The 21807-nt window shown below is 37.7% G+C and overlaps 1 protein-coding gene across 1 annotated transcript; it reads right to left on the reverse strand.

The window, feature by feature from the left end:
• Positions 1–1691: 1691 nt before the first annotated feature.
• Positions 1692–20081, reverse strand: LOC104508105 (cadherin-10-like; the record flags this gene model as incomplete). The annotated part of the gene is made up of 6 exons (XM_010149621.1): positions 20075–20081; positions 19097–19284; positions 16575–16828; positions 8274–8410; positions 6062–6183; positions 1692–1818 (listed from the first exon to the last, which is right to left on the reverse strand). Coding segments are annotated over exons 1-6 (835 nt in total), but the record flags the coding sequence as incomplete, so codon positions are not given.
• Positions 20082–21807: the final 1726 nt, after the last annotated feature.

Raw genomic sequence — 21807 nt, forward strand, 5'->3', positions numbered from 1 at the left:
TTAATTGCCCAACAGAGCTAAACCAGAACAGTATTTGACTCTTATTTTTGTTCCTTAGTACAAGAAATTTTAACATGTGACTGGAAGTGTTTCCTGATACTTATACACTATATGATCTTCTGGACTTTCAGTGGACTGTGCTTGCTGCTCTATATCTTGTTTCTTCAGCATTCCAGTCTCAGCCATCTTTGGTCACCTTATGGATCTCATAAAAAAAAAAAAGGTGGGTCTTTGCTCAAATTTTTAATTATGTTCACAAATCTAACCACTTCAAGTAGACTGTACCACAGTCTGACACATAAATCCAATGACTCTACAATTTTTATCCGGTTATTACTGAGTTGTTTACGGACACAAAACTGATAGGAGTATTTAAGATTTTAACTAACTATGGGAGCTGTGTTGCACAAGCTTTCCCTTTTGTGTAGTTGCTAGACAGCCACTTGCAATACTACCTGTGTTTTACCAAACCTGGGCTCACTCTTGAAGCTTCAAGGACCTATAAAGCCTTCAGTATACTAGTTTTTAAACATTGCTTGCTTCATTCTCAAGCTCTAGGCAGTAATTGATGTCAGGGTAACTATTTAGAGTCTCATAAATATATGCATGTCCAATTGAAGAAGAAAGAAAAATTTCTTACTGGGTATACCTCTTTATTGGTAACCAACATGTACGTTAGCAGCTTTTTTTTTCTTTCTCAGTGCCTTTCAGATATAAACTTACAATTAAGAGGAACTGAAAAGTAAACTCTGCCTTAGAGGTCATCTACTACTCAGTGTTACATTGTAAATATAGACAATGGTAATGAAGAATATCTGCTACTCTTTTACATTTTTATTTTATCTCAGTAAAACTGAATAATACTGAATCATTAAAGGCTTTAATCCTCAGATTCTTAAATTTGTCTATGCCATTTTGTGCTATGTTTTTTAAAAAACTTAATTAAAAAAAAGTCAGTAGATATCAAGGAAAGAAGTACTTATGTCTTCTTAGAAAATCCTGCTTAGTTATAAGGGACACTTTGAAGGAGGAAGTAATATGATTAACTTCTACTATCCCCCTGCCTTTCTCTGAGAAACTGATTTAATAACCTAGACTTCAAGAAAGAAAGTGACAGACTATCAGGAAATAGCTATTTTTCTGAAGAAATATAGAAGTTATCAATACTATTAAAAAATGCTAATCTGGAAAGTTTTTAGTTCCCTATAAATTTATTTCTCTACTTTTATTTCCCAATAAATTTATTGTCATAAATTTATTCTCTATAGCCTTTACAACTACAACAGCTATATTGTAATCTCTTTGACACAAAATAGTTATAATCTAAGGAGGTTCTTAACATGATGTAACATATACCTGTATGAACATGATACTTGCACAAACTTATTTATTGTTGGAGTTTTGACCAGAAGAAAGCCTAAATAGTATTCCATTGCTACAGACAATGTGTTCAAATACATAAGTTAGTTTCAGTCCTTTGTTCTATTTGAATCTCATGAGACAGGGGAAGGGGAGAGCTTTTGGTTTACATTAAAAAACAAACAAACAAAACCAAACCCACACAACAACCCCCCCGAAGTTAAATAATTATATTGCATGTTTTGCATACTATTTCCTGATGATACCAATAACTATATTAATGCGATATAACCTGTTTTACACATAATTTCATAGTGTTTTTTTTCTCTTACACCGGTTAACCATGAGGTACACCATTGCACACAGAGTAAGTTGCTTCTCCTTGCTAGCAATGCCACAAAGGCGTAATTGCAAGGAAGCCATGGATGTTACTCTAAAAACAGCCAGGAAAGTAAGGGCCTAAAAGTAATCAAAGGGTTGTTAGCCACTAAAAGATTATATAACAGTAGAAACAAGTCTATTGTGTAGACTGCTAATTCCTACACAATTCACCTTTGTGGTTGGTAGGTCCTCTTTGAGCATGAGTTTTATTCACTATTTAAGTAAATGGTTATTTTTTCTAAAACAAGCTATATATTTGCTTTTAAATTCTGTGCAAAGAAAAGAAAATACAATGTGATATCAAGAAAAGAAAACCACAACTATTTAGAAATGCTGTATTGATTTGCATTACAAAAACTTTGTCTTGTCAGAGTAAAACAAAATAAACTGTGAGGTTTTGGAAAAAGTAAGGCAACAATAAAATTCTGATAAAAACACTGAAAGATATAAAATCCATGGAAATATACTGAAGAAACTAAAATAAGAATAAATTAGACATGGGAAAGGAAGAGAAAATATATTCAAGTAAATGAAACACAGATTGTAATACAACAAACGAAACAAGGAAGATGTAAAAAGCAAAGATAAAATAACACTGCAGGATCAAAAGATGTAAGGAAGTTCTCTAAAACTACCTAAAAATAAAGGAGGGGAAAATGTAATGCTAGAAAATGAAAGTGCAAATAATTGTTTTCCAATAGATACATTTTTTAGCTATTTAATTAAAAAAAATTAAGAACAAAAAAGCTAGTGACTATAATAAGGAAATTGCTTGAAATATAAAGATACCAAAAGCCGTGTTTAAGCAAGCTTATGGTGGGAAAAGCATCCCTGATAAAATTTTTATATGAGTCAATGAGTTGGTAAGAAGAGAAGCAACATAAAAAGAATTGGTTCAAGAGAACTAGTGTGTTTATTTAATCTCTGCTGAATTAACATATAGGAAAGAAAAAAGAAGAAATCATTCACATTTTAAAATGTCATGAAAAGAGTCCATGATGAGCTGGAGTGATTTCTGTAACTTTGGGACATGTGGAAGCAGAGTGGGAATGTATAGGTTTGTTAAAAAGAAGATTAATAGCAACTGGATTGAATCAAGCATGTCTGGAGACCCAAACAGATGGAAATATAACTTTCCTCAATACTTTTGGGGCTTTGAAAGCTGTAGGGAATGATACTGTTTACCTACTTCCTACCTCTGGCTTAGGCAGGTGGTCCTTCACAGAAAGGACATGATCTTTGGGAGGACCAGAACACCATTGGGTATTCATAACGGTCTGCTAATGAAATGTGTATGGGAGTTGATATGTTTGGTACTCAATATTTTTAAATTTTACATATATAACGCCCTAGATGCACATGCATGTATGTATTACAATGACCAGCGCAGGAGAAGATGGTGAATAGCCACAGGGAAATAAAGCAGTTTATCATTCAAACATCACAAGGTACGTGTGTTTGGTGCAGGTGCCCAGGTGCTGGCAGGGATGGTGGCAGCAGTGGGGTCTGCAGGGGCAGGCACTATGCAGGGTGGCTGGGGGTGCCCCATGCTGGACACAGCCAGTTCCATCTGGCTCCAGCCAATGAAACCACCCCTGGGCACAGCTGAGCTGAGCCCCTCAGCCACAGGCAGGTACCTCGGGAAAAGCCTGTGCCAAAAAGGGCAAAACGCTGCTTGGCAGCCAGGGCTGAGAGGAACGGTGTGAGAAACAGCCCCACCAGTGCCAAGGGCAGAGCAGGAGGGGCTCCAAATGTCCCCTGGGACAGTGGGGTAGGCAGTGGGGGTAGGCACTTCCTTGCAGCCCTGAAAGGGAACCCCATGCTGCCAGAGGTTTATCCTGAAGGAATGCAGACCCTGGGGAACATCCACACTGGAGCAGGGAAGAGTGTGAGGGGGAAGGAGCAGAAGGAGAGAAGATAGAGTCAGGAACGAAGGGAAGAAGGGGGAATGGAGGAAAGGTGTTTTAATTCTTTTGGGTTTGGGTGGTGTGTGGGGCTTTTTTTGTCTTTTTTATCTTTTTCTTTTCATCATACTGCCCTGTTTTTAATTGGCAGTAAATTAGATTCATTTTTCCCCATTTGAGTCTGTTTTGCCAGTGATAACAACTGGTAAATGATCTCTTTGTCTTTAGCTCAACACATTTTCTTTTCCATCTTATTTTCTCCCCCTGTCCTGTTGAGGAGGGAGGAATGGCTGGGTGGGTATCTGACTGTTGTCCAAGGTCAATCCATCTTTTCTGGGTTTTTTTGGCACATCATTTCCAAAGGGAGAAAAGGGTCTTCTCTTCTGACTATTATTATAGGGAAAGTGAAGATGTAGAAAAAACATATTCAGCTTCCATGTAAAATCTCTCTAAATTAGGACTGAATTCTTCTTTCTACACTGGTTACTGTCTTTGACATTAGAGGATGTTAAGAGTCTGGCTGCTAGGCTGCCAGATGTGGCAGCTGTGAGGTGACAAAGCCAGTGGGAATCCATCTTCTCAGATGCCCACCTTCTGGATCTTTTCACCTAGGGGTGGAGGACAGCTGAGCTCCTTCGTGTACAGGGCTGCAGCTGTTGGAGCATTTTGCTCCTTTCTTCCTCTCAACTCTACTGAGTCAGCTTTGTATAGTTTACATGAACGTCTGTGTCTCCTTTATGCCATCACACCAAGATTTTCCTTATTTTTTGGGGTGGCCAAAAGAACAACTGCCATCAAAATGACATTCTGCCACAGGTGCTGACTGTTTGTAGATTGAACCTTTTAGAACAGGGTATACCCATTGTTTGGAAGGTCATTGTACGCTCTGACATCAGCAGTAATAGCAAGCAGGAAACCAATCACTGACCCTTTGAGTCACTCAGATAACAAAAATCACATTTAATAAAAAGTACTCTTATTTTATAGAAAGCTTTTTCTTTGGCAGGAATTTATAGTGTGGATTTTCTTTTTTTTCATTTTTTTAACTGACAGCCTCTTCTAAATGTAAACAGAAAAACAGTGGAATGCAGAAATAATTTTATATTCACTTTTAATTTATACTGACCTCAATAATCTAGATAGAAGAATAGAGATCCTCAAAACATGTTTACATGAAAATGTAACTGTTCTATTAAGTATTTCCTGTAACCTCTATAGTTAGTAACCTGGACAGAAGAGATTCTAAAATGTCAAATGAGTAAAATTTGTAGATCAATGCATTTAGATATATTTTTTACCCAGAATTTTTTCTGTGAAACTAAAAGAGGAAAATTGAGTGCGCTATTTTTCCAATTCTTAATCCATATTTCATCTTGAAAATTATTAAAATATTATATTAACATTTATAGAAGACACTTTAACTGTCAAAAATTCTAGATGCTTAGCCAGTGATTACTATTTATCTAACAGCTTGGATTCTATTATAACTGTCTTAGCAGACAAATGCCCTGCCTCAGTACCTTTAGATATTTTATACATTATAAATTTGGGCCTTACATCCTCTGTTCTAATTTCAAATTAATGTTACTTTAGAAAGAAGAATGGCAACCTAAATGTGAAATTTGTAATACAAGTGGAATGCCATACCTATAGGACTCAAAGAGGTAAGAGAAGCTGGCACTTCCCCCACATTCTGTTCAAAGAAGCTAAAATTATTGCACTCAGGTACTACTGCTACTACTGTAAAAAGTTTAATTATTGACTGACTGTGCTCTGGGACATGTTGTGTTGTAACAGTAAAACAGTTTTTTTAACAATTCTAATAAGCAGCTTCCTATTAGTAACTAGATATTTGGCAGTGTAGTCATGTCACTTAAATTGAAGTACACATTCAGTAGCCTCTAAGAGACAAAACAGAATATTATGTTACCAGTTCAAAAAATGCATGTATTGTATTTTCATATTTTTTTTGTTTAATAATAAATGTCTAAAAATAGTAAAAAAAAAAAAAAGTAACCAATGTAGATCACTGTAATCACCATTACCATGAATTGAAATACAAGTGAATTTTGCTATTTGAGAGCTACTGAAAATATAGATCAAATTTTTAGTAGTTACAGATAATATTTCACTTTGTGAACATAATGGCAAAACTAATTATGACCATTTATCTTGGATGTATCTAGTCAGGATTTAACAGTGTTACAAAATTAGGTAAAGAAAAGTGGTAATTCACACACTGATGCTGTTGTAATATATTGATATTTCACTCTAAGCCTCACCTATAGAGGTGCTTTAATTTTTAACATTTCAAAAACTATTTTGGACATGATTTCTTCCAAACCACAGGCAAGAATGATCTAAAATTCATTGTCATAGCAAAACTGAATAGTGAGTACCATTTATCAAAGGCATACCTGTCCAGCTCTTGCATTTTCACAGACAAAAGTGTCGTAGAATACAGCAAACTGTGGGGCATTGTCATTAACATCCAAAATTCTTACGTAGACAGGAACACGAGTAGTATCTTTGGGGTTGTCTGACAGGAGAATAGAGAAGAATGAGTTTATTTCCCTACTACAAGTTTTCTGTTTTCTTCAAAATTCCAGGAGAAATTCACATGCAAGATTAGATACTATATTGGTCAAAATCTAGCGTACAAACTGACAACAGGTAAGAATCAGGCCTCCTGAAAAATAAGGAATTTTTTTGTTTAGAGTAAAAAAAACAATTAAGGTATTGTAATCCACTGAGAAATTAAGCTTCTACATGAAAATAGGGAATACAACTTTGTGCCAATACAGTATATAAAAAGTGTGCCCATTACTATAATGACAAATTTAATAATTTGTTTGGCTCAGTATTATTCCTCTGTAAGGTTTTGATTTTTAAATTTTAAAATTCTTATCTGTTTTATTGTACACAGAATAGACATTATTGGTTTTGTGCATACATGTTTTGAAAATTCTTCAAGTCTGACTTTCCTTTCTTGTACCTTAATAAACAGGGAGAAATTCCAACAAAGCCAATGAAATTATTTAGACTGCCTTCTTATTGGTATCAGTTATTTTTATAATGTATTGAGGAATACAAGTATCCCTGTTCCCAAATGTTGACCTAGTTGTCAAACCAAGAATCTGAAATAATGCCTGTGACTAAAGAAGTGCAGCCACTTCTTGGAATTCTACTGGCTGTTACCTAAATATTTGGTTTTGCAGCTTTAATGGAATGAGATAACTAACAATAGAAATTATTCAAATTTACTGATTTTAATTTTTTTTCCCTATTAAGCTGCTTCAAATTAAACCTTAAAAATTTAGTGATATCTGACATAAGTCCATTTGTTATTAATAATAACTTTACTGAAGAGTGTGGGTGTGGATCTATTTGATATCCTAAGTTGTTTAAAATGGCAGTTTTAGGGCACTGGTTTTCATAGATTTTTGCCTTTTTGGAACATTCCAAATGACTTATTAATACTGCGTTCCCATTGCATCATGCTTCACAGGTAGTATTTTTAAAGATTTAATGACCTACATCTCTTCCTTCATTTTATTCTCCATAACGAATGTATCTCTTTGGAGAATGCTGGCTACTTCAGTTTGGTCCAGAATGTAAATTTGCCCCAAGTATCCAGATGAGTAAATGAGCTTACTCATTTTATATCATGTTAACTGTGATATAAGCATGAAAAGATACTAAATCTTTTTATTATATAAATACTTCTCAAAAGTATTCTTACAACATTGGACAGCATGGTGAAAGTTCGTAATTTTAGGACCATGCATTTCAAGAGGAAAAAAAAAAAGTACAGCTAGCACATTTGTTCAATTGCTCTGGACTACAGAAATGGGGATAGACAGGCTAAGAACCATTAATCGGCTGGATATGATATTCCATTTAGTTCTCTGTAGTGTAGTTCTTGCCAGCTATGTTTCATTGTTGATCAGCAATTTTTTTTTTTTGACTGATATAGGATTATGCCTAAAAAACCAGTCTTTGAAAGTAAGTGATCCTCACAAGCTGATTTCTAAGATCAGACCTTTGTCCCTTAGAAAACTTTGTCATTTGTTTAGAGTTAATTTCAACAATGTAGGAGGTTTAAGAACATTTTTTTTCTCTTGTCTTTGTACTTTAAACATGAAAATATCTACAGAGAGATGATTTAAATAGTCCAAGAAATGCTACATCTTAGGGATCAAATTGAACCTGACTTAGAAATACATTGATTCCAAGAGCTGTAGGGGTAGTTACCATAGGAAGAGATAATGAAATTCTTTCTAAGGAAAAAAAGAAAACAGTAGAGACAACCATAGATTACCATCCTGAACACTGCTGCTTTAACAACAAAATCATGTCATTGTCCTTAAAGAAAAAAAGAAAGCAGTATTATTATTTAATTGGGTAAAATTTCAGAAGCAGCTTAGACATTAAAGGTCAGTAGTGGAAGTAGGTGGAAAAAAAAAAGCAATGAGGAGAGAGCTGCTGTTAGCTACCCCCAGTTTACTTTCCTAGAATAGGTAATAGAAGGGGGTGGGGGGAAGGAAGAGAGGGTTTTTTCTCAAAGTTACAGCTGTAACTTTGCAGGCTAAGGAAAACTGAGAGGAAAAAAAGGCCAAATTGGCTTACTCATCTCAGCTGCTATAACGCTAAGATTGTGCCATTGTGATATCTCACGATCAAGTGGCTTAGAAGTATAGATAGACCCGTTTCCAGAATAAATATTAAATATCCTGTCAAGGTCAGTGTGACGATCCAGAGAAAACCTAAATAAGATAAAAGAAAAAGTATTGTCAAAATCATAGAAAATATAAGAAAATACGTTTCACAAGGCAATATATTTTTCAGTTTCTATATATTACATTACAAAGCTTAGTTTTGAGAAGACATATATTCAGTTTCTATAAATTATTATGAAAATTCTCAAGATTAGTTCCATAGCATAAAAAATAAAAATTGCAAGAACTTCGTAAGTATGATAAAATAGTGTAATACTCGATCATCTGCGATTGTATAGACATACATGGGAATCTTAAAAGGAAGTCAGAATTTCAATATAATAATTAAAAATTTTATTTAAACCTGAAAGGAAAATTGCCTTTATGTACTGTACCTTCAGACAAACTGAAAGTGGACTTACGAGCCTACCAAAAATGTAATTATAAGCACAGCTTCAACACTTTAGGAAATATTCATTTACTAGAGATCAACTTAAAAAAAAAAAGTCACTATAAAAACAAATTCACGTGCAGAACTTTCACTTTCATGAACATACTGATGTTATATGCTATATATATTTCTATAGTTGCTATACTTCTGCAGGCATATTGTCTACTAATAGAATATAGCAGAATGTAAAACTACAATCAGAAAATTGCTCTTTTTCCCATTTTTCTCATATTTAACACTGTTTTCAAAGTTAGAAATGAACTTTTAATGCGTAATTAAAAGTAGGATTTTGAAGTACAGAACACTTGCATAACTACCTGTCAGAATTGGGCCAAATTTAAAAAAAAAGACTGCTACTACACTTGTACAGTGTAGTAACAACAATTGCTCATGTTTCTATGAAATTCTATGAATGATCTAAACAGTTCATCAAGTGTATTTTTTTAATTATAGGACTTAACTAAATTGAGCCAAATGCAAAAATTCTGTAACATGAAAATAATGTCTATGATGTTTTGTTTGCTCACTCCACCACACACAAAGCTTAAATATGTAGAATGAACAAACAAAACCCCAACAAACAATCTGACACCAAATGAATACAGAAACAAAACAAAAGGAAATTAGAATAGCCAAAAATTAATCAGCAGAATAATACTTGGCTGTGAATCTGGTGTCATCACGGTAGATTTAAATGGGGCTGGGGGAGCACCAGTGACCGGGAGTACTGCAAACAGGACAGTCAAACAGAGCGTGGTGCATCAGAAAGGGCATGACAGAGCAGTTTGTGTCAGTTCGTGTAGGTAGGGCATGCAGACAGGTCCTGGCAACCCGCTTGTAGGTCTACAGCCCAAGGAAGTGCTCTAGGTGTCTGCAAAATGGTGGGCACTGGACTCGGAGCCAAACCTGGTATCCCTATGCAGAAAGCCCATGGGATATTAGACACATTCACCCAGATGGAACTGGTAAGAAAGGAGACTTTAGTACAGGTGGTAGGATGGAGTGAATGCCCAGACCCTTCTCTTGGTGAAAATGTTGGTACCTGCACAAGGTGTGCACAGGTTGATGATGTGTTATGTCAGACAGCTGAGCCGCAGAAAACAGTTAAAAGGCTGAGCAGTATTAGAGGAGCTGAGATGGAGATAGAGTGACTTCATGATCATGCTCCTGTAGCAGACACCCCTGAGAATGAGGCCCATTGGACCCTGGTGGCCAACAAAAGCAAGATTCTGCTCAGTCTTCTCATTCCTCTATCACAACCAATAATAGATATGAAGCATTAACAACTATAGACACCCACGAGTAAGGTCTGCAAGGGGAAACTGTGTCAGCAGCATGCAGTAGGTACCATAAAAAGAAAGTGAGTGCTCATGCTGGGTGAATCCCTGCCCCTCTGCCAACCTGACAGGGAGTCACAAGAGGTATACTGCCTCCTGGGAGCCAAGATCTGAGACGTTATCGAGAGGGAGCCACAACTGTCAAGAGAACAGAGTACTATCCACAGTTACCCTTTCAGTAAGAGTCTGTGGAGCCCTCAATATCAGAAGGATATTGACCACTTGGAGCAAGTCCAGAGGAAGGCCACGAAGATGATCAGAGGGCTGGAGCACCTCTCCTATGATGAAAGGCTGCAAGAATTGGGCTTGTTCAGCCTGGAGAAGAGGAGGCTCCGAGGAGACCTCATTGCAGCTTTCCAGTATCTGAAGGGGGCCTACAAGGGTACTGGGAGCAGACTTTTTACAAGAGCCTGTAGTGATAGGACAAGGGGTAGTGGGTACAAATTGAAATCAGGGAGGTGTAGATTAGATGTCAGGAAGAAATTCTTCACAGAGAGGGTGGGGAGGCACTGGAACAGGTTGCCCAGAGATGTTGTGGATGCCCCATCCCTGGATGTCTTCAAGGCCAGGCTGGATATGGCTTTGAGCAACCTGGTCTAGTGGAAGGTGTCCCTGCCCATGGCAGGGGTGTTGGAACTAGATGATCTTTAAGGTCTTTAATTTTTTTTCATGGGGTTGGGGTGACCTGTGTCTAGGGATCAGATTTCTAGTAAATGTTCTAGTGGCTTTTGCTAAAGTTAAGGAAATCTTTGGGTACTCTGCCCCACTCACTATCAGTGCCCAGGGAAAACCCAGGATTTGTTCAGGTACTTGAGCCATTTTAATGCTCAAGGGGGCACACAGACCTACGCAGGGAGCGAGCTGGAAACCCAAGCCTGCGCGGCTGCAACCACAGCTTCAACAATGCCTACGTCGGCCCCAGAGCATGCGACACCATCCACCATGCCTGCATCAGTGTCACCACCTCCCACTGCGGCCAGCCTGTCTTCCACTGCAATCAGTCCACCTCCTACAGTGGCTTCACTTCCTCAATCTTTTGTGTGCTATTGCCAGGGTTAACCACTGTCAGTGTCCCCAGTTCAGAAAAAAGAAACACACACATAAATCAGTCTGCATAGTCGAGGACGATGAGGTATCAGGGCCATCCTGGGTGACAGAAACAAATAATAAGGAGATGAGAGCAGAGCCGTCTCAAGAGTCAGAGATGGAGGATGAAGTCATTGTGACCACTGTCTTTATCCCGAAGGGAGCTACGGGACATCCATGGAGACTTCAGCCGCTGCGCAGATGAACATATCATGACCTGGGTGCTCCGCTGCTGGGATAATGGGGCCAGTAGTATGGAGCTAGAGGGGGAGAGGCTAAACAGCTGGAGTCTCTTGCCAGAGAAGGGGGCACGATAAAGCAACTGGACATAGACCACAAAACATCAGCCTCTGGAAAAGACTCCTGACCAGTGTGAAGAAGTACCCTTTTAGAGAAAGTGTGCACAACAGCTACGCAGATGGACCATCATGGAGAAAGGCATCCAGTACCTAAGAGAACTAGTGGTGCTGGAGATCACTTACTGGGACCCAAAAAACCCATGAGCATCTACTGACCCAGATGACGTTTACTGCACTAGACCCATGTGGCAGAAGTTAATGTGGAGTGCACCACCCTCATACTCTAGAGTATTCCTAGTAATAACTTGGAGAGAGGATAAGGCTCCAGCTGAAGATGATTCGCTGATCCCAAGAATATGAGGAAAGTGTCTCCTCCCCCATACATGCCTGTGTCTCAGCTGAGGAGAGACTGTCTCAAGAGTTTAAGGAACTCCGAGAGGAGATGTTCTGCTCCCCACCTCCATGGGCCAGTGTCTCCACTATCAAAAGCAAATGTTCCGCTCAGCCAAGAAGGGAATGCAAAACGTATCTCTCATGGGGTACGCTGTGGTTTACCTGAGAGACCATAGAGAGGACATGAGTAGGTGGGATGGAAAACCTACTTCTCTCCTGGAGGAATGAGTAAGTGAATTGAAAGGAAAACATTCTACTAGTGCCAGAAAAGTTGCTGCTCCTGAATCTAAACATGATGAATAATCTGACATGGCCAATAATCCTTTCCTCCAGGACATGAGTGAGGCATGTATTAGAGGGGCCCTGCCTCCAGCCAGGTGGAGGAAAGGGACAACCGTGTTTACTGTACTCCGTGGATTCGATGGCTTGGCACATCAGAGCTGCAGGAGTACAGAGCTCTAGTAGACACAGGTGCACATTGTAACTTCATGCCATCAAGATGTAGGGGAGTACAGCCAATCAGTATTTCTGATGTGCCTGGGGACTCTCAACAGTTGACTGTGCTGGAGTCTGAAATAAGCCTGACTGGGATGATGTGGAGAAAACATCCCATTGTGACTGGCTCAGATGCCCTGTCCATCCTTGGCATAGACCATCTCAAGAGAGGGTACTTGAGGGACCTGAAAGGGTACTGGTAGGCTTTTGAGATAGCTGCTATAGAGACTGAAGAAATTGAGCAGCTGACTGTCTTGCCTGGTCTCTCACAGGACCCTTCTGTTGTGGGACTGCTAAAGGTTGCAGACCAACAGGTGCCAATTGCTACCACAACAGTGCACCGGTGACAGTATCACACTAACCGAGACTCTTTACTTCCCATCCAGAAGCTGATTTGTCAACTGGAGGGCCAAGGAGTGATCAGCAAAACATGCTCACCCTTTAACGGCCCCATCTATCCAGTGCGTAAGTCTAATGGGGAATAGAAGTTGACAGTGGACTACCGTGGCCTGAATGAAGTCACACCACCACTTACTGCTGCCGTGCCGGACAAGCTGGAACTCCAGTACGAACTGGAGTCAAAGGCAGCCAAGTGGTACGCCACGACCAGCATTGCTAATCCTTTTTTCTCCATTCCTCTGGCAGCAGAGTGCAGGCCACAGTTTGCTTTCACCTGGAGGGGCATCCAATACACATGGAATAGATTGCCCAAGGGGTGGAAGAACAGTCCAAACATGTGCCATGGACTGATCCAGACTGCACTGGAAGAGGTTTCAGCTCCAGAACATCTGCAATACATTCATGACATTATCATATGGGGCGACGCAGCAGATGAATTTATTTAGAAAGAGAAGATCATCCAAATTCTTTTGAAAGACGCTTTTGCCATAAAGCAAAATAAGGTGAAGGGATGTGCACCAGAGATCCAGTTCCTAGGAGCAAAATGGCAAGATTGATGTCACCAGGTCCAAATGCATGTGATCAAGAAAATAACAACGATGTCCCCACCAATGACCAAAAGGAAACACAGGCTTTCCAAGGCCTTGTGGGTTTCTGGTGGATGCATATTCCAAATTACAGCCAAATTGTAAGACCTCTGTGTGAAGTGATTTGATAAAAGACAACCAGATGGTCAGGCCCAGTCAGCATGGGTTTATGAAAGGCAGGTCCTTCTTGACTAACCTGATCTCCTTCTATGACAGGATGACATGCTTAGTGGCTGAGGGAAAGGATGTGAGTGTTTCCTATCTAGACTTTAGTAAAGTCTTTGACACTATTTCCCACAGTATTCTCCTGAAGAAACTGGCTGCTCATGGTGTGGATGGGTGTATTCTCTGTTGGGTAACACCTGGCTCGATGGCCAGGCTCTAAGAGTGTTGGTGAACACACTTAAAACCATTTGGTGACCAGTCACAAGTGGTGTTGCCCAAGGCTCAGTAGTGGGGCCAGTTCTCTTCAATATCTTTATCAATGATCTGGAAGAGGGGTTCGAGTGTACCCTCCATAAGTCTGTATGCAACACCAAGTTGGGCAGGACTATTGATCTGCCTGAAGGTAGAAGGGCTCTGCAGAGGGATCAGGACAGGCTGGATTGTTGGGGGAAGGCAAATTACATAAGGTTCAGCAAAGCCAATTGCCAAGTTCTACATTTGGGTTTCAATGACCCCGTGCAAGGTTACAGGCTTGGGGAATAGTGGCTGGGAAGCTGTCTGGCAGAACAGAACCTGGGGATATTGGTTGACAGCTGGCTGAACATGAGCCAGCAGTGTGCCCAGGTGGCCAAGAAAGCCAATGGCACCATGGTTTGCATCAGAAACAGTGTGGCCAGCAGGACTAGGGAAGTGATCATTCCCATATACTCAGCACTGGTGAGGCTGCACTTTGAATACTGTATTCTGTTTTGAGCCCCTGACTACAAGAAAGACATTGAGGTCCTGGAGTGTGCCCAGAGAAGGGCAACAAAGCTGACGAAGCGTCTAGAGAAGAAGTCCTGTGAGGAGCAGCTGAGGGAACTGGGGTTTCTTAACCTGAAGGAGGCTCAGGGGAGATACTAATATACTCAGCACTGGTGAGGCTGCACTTTGAATACTGTATTCTGTTTTGAGCCCCTGACTACAAGAAAGACATTGAGGTCCTGGAGTGTGCCCAGAGAAGGGCAACAAAGCTGACGAAGCGTCTAGAGAAGAAGTCCTGTGAGGAGCAGCTGAGGGAACTGGGGTTTCTTAACCTGAAGGAGGCTCAGGGGAGATACTACTGCTTTCCACAACTACATGAAAGGCAGTTGCAGAGAGGTGGGGGTTGGTCTCCTCCCAAGTGACAAGTGATAGGACAAGAGAAAATGGCCTCAAGTTGCACCAGAGTAGGTTTAGATTGAATATTAGGAAAAGTTCCATATTCACTGAACAGAAAGAAATTAATGCAACAGGAAGCTATTGGCACTCAATTCATAGGAAGCCTAACTTATATAGAATTTCAATAAACAAAAAACAATTTTTGAAAATAAATGGCTAATCAGAAGAAAAAGAAAGATAAGTCTACAACCTCAAGCTGTAATTAGTTTTTTTAATAGCATTATTAAAGTATTATGCAAAGTGACCTAATTTCAAAATATGAGAGCTTTCAAAATATTTTAATTTAAATGGTATTTGTTTACTTCTGGCATAAACAGTGATTTGTATTTAATATTGATACTCTAACAAGTAAAAGCTTGTAAAAACTTATATGTGGTAATTACTATGTGAATAAACATACAAGATTTCTTTGGAAGCAGTGGAATAGAACAAATACTGAAGAGAATTCAATCTATGCTATGCAAAATGTTTAAAAGTTCTTGTCTTCAATAGAGAGCATTAAATGAAAGCTAAAAGAAATCAGTGTACTATGAAGAGCATTATCACATATAACTTTAATCTTTTCGATCAAGGCAACTAAATTTTAGGTTCAAATGTCCCTTTTAAATTTTAGAAACTTCTTTGTCCTTATTACTACTGGATTGTTCCATTTGTATTTTCTAAATTATTTTCTATGAGACAATGAAATAAACATCAACCGAACATAGAGAAATTATATAAAATAATATTTAGGTTGCTACTCGCTAAATAGTAGTGATGAGGGAAATATCTGCCACAGTTCTTCAATTTGTGAAATTGGATCAGAAACAAAATTAGTGAAAGTTTCAAATTTGTTCTTTTTCCAGACATGGGTAAGAAGATATAACTACTAAAACTGTCAGTTGTCTCATGCAATTAGAATAGATAAAGATGTAATGATAAGTTATTTATAGATTCTTAAATTCTAGAGTCTTGGTGTTATCTCCTATCTTTTCCATACACATGAATCACCACAGGAGAAAATTAGATTCAGTTTAATTTCTTAATCCAGTTTTACCACCTGGGCCTCATTAAGAAGTGGCAATTGACTTCCAAATCAATAAATAAGGTTCTTTGCCAGAATGCAATTTTTGTACTTTGTTCAGTATTTCAGACAACACAAATCCAACTTGGCCTGTTTCTCAGACTGTATGCATTATAGAAAAACAAACAAAAAAACCCAGACCAAAATATAGTTTACTACTTTCAGCTGGATTTGATGTAGCATGTAGCATCTGGCAGTATACACAGTATACATACACTGATATTAATCTTTCAGTGTTTAATTTCCTGTGGTATTTGAGTACACACAAAGACATTTTTTCCCTGTACATCAATCACTCTGGCAAGCCTACAAAGCAGAATGCACCAATCTGAGTGGATGAGATCAGCACTAAGATTGACCACAGGAAGTATTAGAAAGCTCTTGTAGCCTTTCAGGGCTATAGACCAGTTTGGCACATTTCAGCGTGAAGCAAGAAGGAGCCCTGATGATCCTACTTGAAATTAATGTGTAATTTTAGAAGTTTTCTGAGATTTGAAGTCTTAGAAAACATTTCTTATGGCTCTTGTGTGGAAATGAATGCCTATTCCCTGAGGAGTTTTGAGGCCTACAGATTGCACCATTCTCAATTCTGTCTGTCTCTTGGACACTAATAAATAACAGCAAAAAACATTAACATCTTATTCCTGTGCATAACGTGTACATGAAAATTCATTTTGTATTACTACTTATCTTAATTTCTTCAGCAAATTGTCTGTTTACAGAGCCTGGAATATCACCTTATCGGACTTGAGGCCGAATCAGGATCCCGTGCCATTACCGTTCCTATTATTGTTCCCAACTCAATATCTTCATGCACCTCAAAAAGGTAAGAAGATCTACTGAAGACAGGAGGTTCATCTACATCTTCTATAGAGATTTTTACAATAGTTGTATCTTTGAAAGGCCCAAGATAATAGAAGCGTGGATCCACATGTGTATTCTCAGCTTCTACTTTCAAGGTATAAAGTCGTCTCGTCTCATAGTCCAGTGGCTAAAAATGAATGTGATGATAAAGTTATTAAATTACATTACATATTTATAGATATTGACCTATATACATTATGGAAAAGAGAGGACTAAAGCATTGTCAGATCATGCCCTGGGTTGGTGGAACTCTAATAGAGTTAAAATCTTACACGGCATAGGGACTACGCTAACTAGTGAGAAATTTCCTTTGTTTTTAGAGGAAATTTCTCTTCCTAAATATTATTACAATTATCATAGCACTAATGACAAGAAGATTTTCAGTGCAAATTTACCAATTTTTTAGTGAATTTTTAAGATGTTTCACCTCAAAAGGTATTTGAAACAAACATATAATAATCAAAAGTACTTAAAATACAGACTTGAAATACCGCCTTTTCAGAATAAGGTACTTAATACTAATATTTCTCAGGAAATACTATAAACACTTGGATACTCAGAATGGCTCCACTATCCTTATTGTCAAACACTCGTATCTGGGTTTAAATAACAAGAATGTTTTAGGTTTCTTTTAAGGAGGGGTTGTGTGTTGATGTTCTCTATATCTAGAGAAACAATAAGAGCTTAACCTTGTTCCCCTTCCTCTAATTTACTGAATCAAACATCAGAGGTTTCGGTGTGTGTTTTTGGTGGTGTTTTTTGGTTTGTTTTTTTTTTCTCTCTCTTTCTCCAAAATAGACTTGATATTTTCATTAGGAGTTCTGTTTAAAATGAAAGGAGGACAGGTTGAGGTTTATAATAGAAGCCATTTCGGATATAAGAGAACCTATACTACTTTAAAATTTTTCTGTTGTAAATGAAAAATGTTAGCTAAATAATGACACAGAAAATGAGCAAGCTGAGAATTTACCTTTCTGACACAAAGACAACTTCATTAACTCCCCCAAAATCTCAGGGACATATCAAACTGGTAGTTTTCATTCATGAAAATGGGCAGCAGGAGACTTGTTTTTCTGCCTAACTGCATTTAAATACAAATTAATGTTCATGACAGATGTCAGAGTGACAGCCAAGAAAGTTAAATAACCTATTTAAGAGCAAAGTGATGTAGTCTAGTGGAAGAATGAGCTTTCCCACTGCCCCAAACTTGTTTTTAAAAAGTAGTTAAGAGCAGAAGGGAGAATAACTATGAATATAATGGAGAAATGCAGTACAATGCTGCTATTTAAGGTAGATCTGAGACTACTGGTTTGTCTGTAAGTTGCAGCATTCTGCTGTTAAGGGATTTTGGCTTCAAGCCTAGAAGCAAAGAAACCATGTTAGTCCTGCTTTATTTTAATTAGCTGGTTTAATTTGCCTGAAAGTGCACCATGCAGATGTAGTTAACTTGCTACTGCTACATTCACATCCACTTTGGACATCTCTTCAGACTACATTGCAAAACATGCCCAAATATATGAAATTGCGGGAAATCAATTATTTTGTGAAAACTTGTAGAGAAAAACTTATATAGAAAAGGTTCTTTTGCAACAGGTATTAAATTCACACTTAATAACTTAAAGGCTTAATAAACGAATACCAGCTATTTGTACTTATTCACCACTGAAAACAGGAATAACAATCAACATGCTTAAATAATAATTAAAAAAATAATTAACAAACTGAGCATATCTTCTTCCTTGCTTGTTAATGCTGTTATCTGTGCTATCCAAATACTCTACTTATTTATCAATCTGAGAAAGCATCCTGGAAATTGAAAAATGTGTCAGATTGCTAATGACAAAATGAGATCTTGTTCATTGGCATTTATCGGTGATGTTTTTGGAGCTGCTGTGGTATAACTTGGAAATTTTTTATGCTTTACCCAATGTGTTGGAAAGAGCAACAAAATAATATAGCTCAGTTCCTGTGGCTGTGTTTGTGTTCTGACATACACTGTTCACCGAAGTTGCTGAGAATCTCCTAGATAAATGATTCTTACTGTTGAGTTAACTGCATATTACTTGCTGAAGAAAATAGGTTACATGAATACTAAAGAAGTTTGTATTTGAAATCCCAGAGATAATTAATACTAATACATTGGGGATAGTCCATTTTTTACATATTTCAATAGCAATAATGCTTTAAACCTATGTTGTGTCTCAGATATTTTTATTGCCTGCTATTTCCCATTCATCTTAAAAGAAAATAGTAATGTTCAGTCACTGATGGAGATTGCTTGCAAGTGTTAAGCAGTTAGAACATGTCATCACATGATCTAAGCACCTTTTTCCAATGAACATCTGTGGCATAACACTGACACAAAAATTGTTTTGTGAATGTTGTTAATAGACACCTTTCGCACAGTTATGATGCCTTCTTGTGTGTCCTTCTGTGTCACAATATCAAACATATCTGTCCCATCACCATCTATAATTCTGTACTCTACTTCTGCATTTTTTCCAGTGTCTGCATCTGTGGCTTTGACGCTGCCAATGGCTGTTCCAACTGGTGAGGACTCAGGAATGCGGAGGTGGATGGTACCTGTCAAAGAGACAAAGAGCCACTCAGGAGCCCCACAAGCCATTACAAATGCATTATGTATCATTATGTCACACAACAGCCGATTACATATTGGTGTCTTATTCTAGAGAACTTGCCATTTAATACCAGGATGGGCAAAATATGAGGCAGAGAACCATGCAGGGAAAAACTTTAGATAGAAGATTGAAAACAAGATTGTAGAAAAACAAACCCTTTGAAAAATAGGATTGAAAAAACCCTCTGTTCTGTCTCAAAGAAGAATCAACAATGTCTGTACTTTTGTCTACGTCATTCTCGAAACATCATCTGGAAAGGCTGCTCTGCATTCTTTTCAGGATTCACTCTGCTTTTTTTCCTCTTAAACTCTAAGTTGAATCTTTTGGGATACATTTTACATCTATTTTATCATGGAAGCAATACAAAAAACAGAATCCCCTGACTTCACCAGCCAGTTGTAAGCAGCAGATTGACATCTCAGGTTTCAAAATTAGATAGTAAGGTACAACATTAAAAAAAATAATTAAAAAAAAATAATTAAAAAACCAACCCTTGAGTAACATCTTAATGCAGGGATAGGTTTTTGAAAATCTACAAGCAGAAGGTGTGCCTATACTTGTTAAAGCAGTAAATTCCCACTTAAGGCTTATGAGCATTGCAATTTTGGTTTTGTGTTGCTTTTCCTATCTCAGTTGTTCCCCTTTACTGTGGTGTCATACAGCTGATAAAAAGCATGGGAAAAAAACCTGACATGGTTCCGACATGCTGCAATAATTTGAAATAAATATCTTACCATACATTTTAGCGTTCTATGTCCTAATATTAGTGTGAAAACTGTAAATAAGGGTTAAGGTCTCTGGTCTCATCTATCAGAACATACAGTAAGAAAACATGTGGGACACATAATGAGCTATGAAGAATTCTCAGAAAATTATTTCAAACTGAATGGAGATACAGGTGTCATTCCAAAGATGAAAGTTAAGTCATCAAAGCCCTACTGAAAAACATTTTCTTCTCTGGTCTCAGTTAAGTGTTCCAAGATTTGCCATTTTACTTACTTCTTAAAGTAAGCAAAGTGAGGTAGAAAGATAGTTTAGTTAACATTAACACAAAACCAGTAATGGTAAAGGCCAGCAACCACAAGAGGAAAAGGAAACAGGTTACCCAAAAGGCAGCACATTGATACGTCATTACAAATAAGAAGTACAGAAAAGTCCATAAAGCGTGTTATTAGTTTTATTAGTTTTGAGAGATCAAGAAGAATCATGGTAAGCAAGCAGTGGCAAGGCAGTATGGGAAGGCCACTGGCAACATGATCTTGTAATATCTTCAGGAAAGCACAAGTGAGTCATGTAAAGATTATCAGTGCCTCTTAATAGACTGTATTACAAGCCAGCTACAGAGTGACAAAGGAACTGGTTTTGTTTTGGAAACACTCACTGAAAACAGCCCTATTATTCTATGGGACATTTGGAAAGGTTTGAGCCTTTCTCTCATTCTACAGAACTATCTTTTTCTGTTCCATTTTGTTGTAGTTTGCCAAACCTATAAATAAATAAATAAATAAAAGCCCCAACATCCACATAGTTTGTAATTAAATGTTGATTCAAAAATACTGAAATTTTTTTCATATAATTTTACTTAGGCAGCTCTTAATATGAAACTGATATACAGCAGCAGTATTAATACTTTATGGCCAGATACACTCCACATTCTATTTATATGAATTTATTTTTACTCAGTTACATTTCAGTGCTTCAGTCTAGTGATTTATCTTGCATTTATTCTGACATTTTCATTACCTTTCTCTAATACCTAAATCTGTGCACTTTGCTATGTTAGTATATAATCTCTCTGTAATCACATAACGATTAAAAAACAAACCAGAAATAAAAATAGCCTTTGCTCCCATTTAGCATTTATTCAATACTATGTGAATCTACTATGAAAGACCACTTTTTCTTTCTCAGTTAATATTTGTATGTTATAATTAGTTTTATGGTGTGTCAACTATTACCCACTTAAAACTACATCCCCAAGCTATGCCTTGCGGACACTACTTTGACTCCCACTGCAATACCGAACTCATTATTTTAGCCTACGAAGTGGTAAGAAGTACATATCTGGAATTGTTATTAAGGCAGTGAAAATGGAGAGTGAAAATAACCAGAAACCTATAATCTGAAAGATAATTTTATGCCTAACATATCAGTTTATAGAAATCTCCACTATAGTATGAAAGACTTTATTGTTGTTGCCACTGAAAACATTTAATTCATTGACTAAGCATGGGATGCAGTGCAGCTTTAGACAGTATCAGAACACAAACTACACCAAACTAGAATTGTTCTTGCAAAACACTGGTGTCAGTCCTTTTTCTCTCACTTTATTTCTTCCTCGAGAATAATTTACTGTTTGCATTTACTTCAGTGACTAATGTTCTTTCATTTGTCTATGAGGAATAAAAATAGAAGAATCGAGGAGAAGATACGTTTTTCCATATAATAAGGGAATCAGCTGGAAGAT

Source organism: Eurypyga helias, unplaced genomic scaffold (genome assembly GCF_000690775.1).
Source record: "Eurypyga helias isolate BGI_N326 unplaced genomic scaffold, ASM69077v1 scaffold274, whole genome shotgun sequence".
Classification (NCBI taxonomy): Eukaryota; Metazoa; Chordata; class Aves; order Eurypygiformes; family Eurypygidae; genus Eurypyga; species Eurypyga helias.